This window comes from Sinocyclocheilus grahami, unplaced genomic scaffold (genome assembly GCF_001515645.1).
Source record: "Sinocyclocheilus grahami isolate Dianchi unplaced genomic scaffold, SAMN03320097.WGS_v1.1 scaffold940.1, whole genome shotgun sequence".
NCBI classification, from domain to species: Eukaryota; Metazoa; Chordata; class Actinopteri; order Cypriniformes; family Cyprinidae; genus Sinocyclocheilus; species Sinocyclocheilus grahami.
In genome coordinates this window covers 422553-428565 of record NW_015506119.1, presented here as the reverse complement: position 1 = coordinate 428565, position 6013 = coordinate 422553, and the positions used below count along the sequence as shown (strand labels likewise).

The window sequence follows — 6013 nt, the reverse complement described above, 5'->3', positions numbered from 1 at the left end:
ATAAATGTATTTTAATTTTATAGTATATACTTATATATAAATACATTCATGAATGTTTTTAATGAATGGATTTTATAATAATACAAATAGCAATGTGTAACATTTTACCATATTTAGCACTTTTATTTGTTCCCCACACAATATTGGTTTTCACTAAATGTTTGGATTTCTAAAATTATTGTGCACTGATTTTTCTAGAATAACTTTTGCTGCCGAATTATCCACTAACCTAGTTTGATACATTTTTGTCATAGATTATAAATATACATAGGCCTATATTTTTTCATATTTGTTTATTTTATTTTTCTTTATAATGAAGTAGTCTGTATCTAGTAGATTGTGAAAGAATGATTATAATTTCCACACACAGAGATATATAAATTCTACATTTATTTAAATGAGGGAAAAACTTCACTGGTATCGGATCGGTATCGGGTATCGGCCAATACTGAACCCTAGGTATCGGAATCGGTATCGGAAGCGAAAAAGGCGGATCGGAGCATCCCTAATTCCAATGCACTCATCCGCAAAACCTTGAAGTAAACTACACAAGGTAAAAAAAAAAAAAAGCCATACTACAATGTGTGTCGACTACAATGTGTTTTCACTTATTTTCTTGGGTGTTAATTGCAGTGAAATCTCACTCAGTACATTTACATGCACTTACTGAAATGTAGTTATGAATATTTTTCTGCACTAAAGGCTGTGCATATCTCCTATTCACCATCCAATTTTTTTCTAGTCATAATTTTGCATATTATTGGGCCTGTGCAAATAATTGTATTAATTACATTTTTTTTGTTTTGTTTGAGTAAGTACATATTTGTTGCTTTTATTTGTAGAAATATTTTGGTACCGTGTTGGGTCGCCACTTGATGTCCAATGTCAAATCTGAGCCCTGAATCAAAACCAGTCAGGAAGCTCTGTTTTAAAGATTGTAGGAAAAGCAGTGAGGATGCGTGGAAAGCCTTGAGATGCTTGGAGTCCAGCAGTTGTGATTTAGAGAATCAGTGGGCAGCGTGTGTTCTTTGGCTGAGTGATCTTTTCATTTAAACCGTGCCTTGAACTAATCCAGTAGTCCCACTGATACTGGGTTTGGCAACATGTCTGAAATACAATCTTTTTTCCTCTTGCTTCTTTAAAGCATCAAATATAACAGAAGCAGAAGCAAGATTTGACTTTCTCTCCATCCAACAAGTTTGTATCTCTCCTTTCGAGTGCTTGAAGTTAAAGGGCTTCACTAAGACCTTCAAACTAAAAAGAGATTATAGTTCTTATGATAGCGTTGGTGGGTGAAATGAGGGCGATTGAAAGCGAAGTGGCTCTGACAAAGACGCAGTTTCACAGTTTCCCTTCTTTTCTTCCATCCTTTCAAGGGGATACAATATCGGAGTGCGTCTGATTGAGGACTTCTTGGCTCGATCCAGTGTGGGGAGGTGTCACGATTTCCGAGAAACGGCCGATGTCATTGCAAAGGTAACGTGAGTACTTGGAGCCAATCAGAGTGCATGCTGAGTCCTCCTTTAGGCCTTTAGGGCCGTTTGTGCGGCATTAGAATGAACCGAGACACTCGTGTTCCTCTCGGCTTGTATTCTTTGGTCTGCGATAGCCACAGACTTTGCTTTTTTACAAAACGATGCACCTCACCCTAAGCGTATAAGGCTCTCACTGACAGGATTGACAAAGCGTTCTTCCCCCTGTCCATCACCTGTCCATGCTTGCTTGGTCTCTGTCTGTCTGTCTGTTCTCCTTTATTCTGTTTTCTGTCTTTCTCTCCTCACTTTCCTCCACATGTGCCACGTTGTCGAATGCTAATCCAGAATGCATCGGTTTGCTGGGACCCTGATCAGAATCCTAAACCTGTGGGTCTTAAAACGATTTTTATTAAGTCACTGAGGGTTATAATGTAAAGGATTTTGTTTAGTTGTTTATGGTTGCTGAGCAATGCAGTGACTGGGAGCGTTAATATAGAATTCAAATGATGTGCGCTCACAGTTATGTGTATTTTGGCTATTTTACAGCTTTAAACGGGGCACATCCATTCTGAATTTAGGATGAAAGCATTTTTATTATGGAGTTACTTATTGTGAAGCTGTTTTTGCACTGATGTTCTGAGGATGTAAGGGATTCACTGTACTTAAATTCTGTTCAATATAAGCCAAAAATTTTCATTTCATTATAATATTCATTCATTTTATTATTGCCTATTATTGCTGTTTTTATTTTTTATTTAGTTTTTTTATATATAGTGTAGCATTATTTATAGACTATTGTATATATTTGTTTTAATTGCTTTTATTTTTATATTTTTACTTTAATTTTAGTCATTTTAATTTTAGTTCATGTTTTAGTAAGTTATGTGCATTTGTCATTTTATTAGTTTTGGGGGTTTTAATATTTATGTAATAGCTATTTAATTTTTATTTAAATTTTAGTTTTAGTGAGTTCAACTTAACCTTGTTTAGTTCAATTAGTTGCCATTTCTAATCTTCTTTAGGTTTTTTTTAGTTGAAGCTTTTCTAATAAAAGTATTTTTATTTTATTTCAGCTTTGTTTCAGTTACAAATTTTTTATATTTAATAGTTCACTACAACAGTGCTTGCAACAAGTGATTTTAGGCATTGCAACATCATAATGTGCAGTATGAAAAATAAATATAAATTTTGAGATTTGATTGAGAAATTAGCTACATACTTGTAAGTAAACGTCCAATATCAACTGATATCAATTTAAAGAAAGCAATAATAATAATAATAATAAAATTTAGTATCAGCCTATAACCAAAATGGTGCCATGCATCCACAAAATATCATATTCTACCTTATAGTAATCTTATTCTTTGAGTTTGTGTCCAGGTTTCTAAAATAAAAAGAAAACATTGTCAAATCAGTAACTTTCATTTTGATATATTTAATTCTACAATTGTTCATAGTTAAATGGTTTTTAATTTTAAAGTTACTTGAATTTCCAGCAAAAATTATCACATTGTGATATACTGTTAGTGTGATGTGAAATGATCAAGATTTTGGTCTCTTTTATGGCCTGTCCTCAAAACGTCTTTTCAAACCCGTACTGTGCAAAAACAAGTCCTTTCAGTGTCAGAGTCGTGAATACAGCACCTAAAAAGAATGTGGCAGCTCTGCAAAATCACTTAATGTGGCCCTGACATCATAGATGTAGGCAAGCGAGTTAACATGAAGACTCGAGAGCCTTTTTTGTCTTCACATTAACAGGTAGCCTTCAAGATGTACTTGGGTGTCACCCCCAGCGTGACCAACTGGAGTCCTGCTGGAGATGAGTTCTCTCTTATCCTCGAAAGCAACCCCCTAGTGGACTTTGTAGAGCTTCCTGACAACCACAGTAATCTAGTTTACTCCAGCCTGCTCTGTGGAGTGCTGAGAGGAGCTCTTGAAATGGTAAAGAGCATGTTTGCGTGAGATGAATCGATGATCTTCTGCTAACCCTCAATTACCATTCACACTAAAGTTATTTTTCTACTCCTGTAGGTTCAAATGGCAGTGGATGTGCGATTCGCTCAGGACACACTAAGAGGTGACAGTGTGACAGAAATTCGCATGAAGTTCATCAAAAGGATCGAGGAGAACCTGCCAGCTGGAGATGAATGAGACTGAGAGACTTTTGATTTGAGAGACTTTTTTTATGTTGGATTGGGAACCAAAAACTTGGTTTGTTTTGGTCAAGAAGACCAACCAATCCCCAAACATTGTAAGTATTGTAATGCGAATTCACCGTCGAGAAGATTTCTCTCGATGTGTCACCAAGGTTGGCATGTTCTTTCCACCTGGTCCATGTTTTTTATTTCATACAAATACCTTCTCAAGTCTCTTTTTCTATGTCAGTTTGTCTCTAGTGTATTTCTTGTTATTCTTTTTGCATTTAACTAATACATATGGCACAGAAGGGTTTAATTTATATAATCAAGTATCGTAATCAGATTGAATAAATCATTAACTACCAACAACTGTGGCCAATCCCCTCATTTATCGTTCTTCTACTCAATAGGCCTTTGACACAAACTAATATTTACTCAAAGTTGCAATAAAGCGCTCATTTGAGCGGACCATATCACACTGCTGTTTTAATGTCCATAACGCTTGTATCAAAAACAACTTTAGATGGCTAATCTAAAACCAACATTTGAAGAAAGGGCCCCATGTTCGCCAAGAACAGAGCCGTAGTCTTTTGAGACGCACATGTTTTGTAGAGGGCCAGTGGTGTTAAAGGGAGTCTGGGAGGGGTCTAGGTATGTAGATAATGGGACCTGTGTGCGCCGAGCCTGTGGCAGGTCCCTCCACACGTATGCAATGAAGTGTCACAGCAGCCCCCATCGCCGTCTTCGACTTGTCGTGTACTGGCCCTTGCATCGTCGGACTGTTATTCCTACAGCATGGCAACACGATGTGGTTAGAGTTAAACAACAATAACAAGGGCCTAATTCGTCTCAGATGTTTACTCAAGCAACGTGGAAGCAATCAGGGCCTGGAGGTTCACTGGTGCGTGTGCAGGACAGGGCTGTTTTGGGAGCCAGTGCGTTTTAATGGTGTAGCCGAGGGGGGTCTCGGTCATGCTGACCAGTGGGAAGAGGAAGGCCGTTCGCTGAAAGCCATTCATTTCTCCGGAGCAGCTCAAAGTTTGTTCCTGACACCTGTTAATCGCCTTACATCATGATCTGGGCTTCTTTTTCCAGAATTCCACACCTCGTCAATCACAAATGAAAAGAAGTTTACTGCTTCTACTACTACTTCCCATCAGCTAGTGTATGGATTCGGTTTTATAAACTTTAGCCCTTTCAGATGCAATTTCCATATGATTTGATTCGCACTGATGTGTTGAATAATGCATTCATTGTGTAAGTGTATTGTTTTGTTACATCGAGCCACTAGAGGTAGCTGTGAGCATTGTGGTGGGTGACTTTTTCTCCTCTTTCCATTCTCATGGATTTTTCTGTGTTTCTCTTTAATTTGGTATTTGATTGCTCACGGGGTCCACCAACTGCTTGTTTTTGAATCTCTGGGGCTGGGAAATTATTTCGTGGAATATATTCTTTATCCACTCGCTCTTGATTCAGGGACATTTACAAGAAAAACAGTGGAAAATGTATGCAGAGCCCTGTCAGGCCGAATCCCTCGTCCCCTCTCGCTAGATTATGCATGCAATGTATGTATTCTGTACAATGTGTATATTGGAAAGCGAGGGAAGAGGAAATGGTTTCGCACAGACATTTGATGTAAATCATTTGGCAGAATTAGACCCCTGTATCATGGGGATATACAGCTGGGATTGTGTACTGCATGAAAACTTGTATCACTCTTCCATATGCTCTCAGGAATTTCTCTCGCTCCTTCTTTCTCCCATCTTAACAATGCAGGATATCTCCTTGGCCAAGCATCCGAAACAAAGTGATGTGTCAGTATTTATTAACCATCACGGTCACCTTTAACCAATATGTATCTCGGCATGAGAAGAAGAATGGACTCCAGACTATGAGATGACCTCCTCATCATCTTTCTTATACTGTATGTTTTTTTTCTCATCTGTATGAGCTGCTCATATTAGTGTGACCACCATACTAGGCCAATACTGAAATCCTTCATGGAGAAGGCACAAAAGAATTCCAAGAAGCTCTTTTCCACCATAAGGAATTGATTTTTACAAGCTATTTTTGTTGCATGTCTAAAGGCAGGTCAATGGCAGCAAATGAAAGAAATGACGCCTGAAACTTCAAGCAGTTTGTGTAAGTTCTGTTATATGCATTGGTTTTTAATTTATGGACTCCAGACTATGAGATGACCTCCTCATCATCTTTCTTATACTGTATGTTTTTTTCTCATCTGTATGAGCTGCTCATATTAGTGTGACCACCATACTAGGCCAATACTGAAATCCTTCATGGAGAAGGCACAAAAGAATTCCAAGAAGCTCTTTTCCACCATAAGGAATTTATTTTTACAAGCTATTTTTGTTGCATGTCTAAAGGCAGGTCAATGGCAGC

General features: G+C 37.7%; 1 protein-coding gene across 1 annotated transcript in view; it reads left to right on the top strand.

The window, feature by feature from the left end:
* Window positions 1-4757, top strand: part of trappc3 (trafficking protein particle complex subunit 3) — a 9361-nt gene extending 4604 nt beyond the window's left edge. Inside the window, exons 3-5 of the mRNA XM_016249590.1 lie at window positions 1377-1476; window positions 3234-3416; window positions 3507-4757. Of these exons, the coding sequence (XP_016105076.1) occupies window positions 1377-1476; window positions 3234-3416; window positions 3507-3626 (403 nt within the window). The 3' untranslated portion in view covers window positions 3627-4757. The remainder of the gene's footprint in view (window positions 1-1376; window positions 1477-3233; window positions 3417-3506) is intronic.
* Window positions 4758-6013: the final 1256 nt, after the last annotated feature.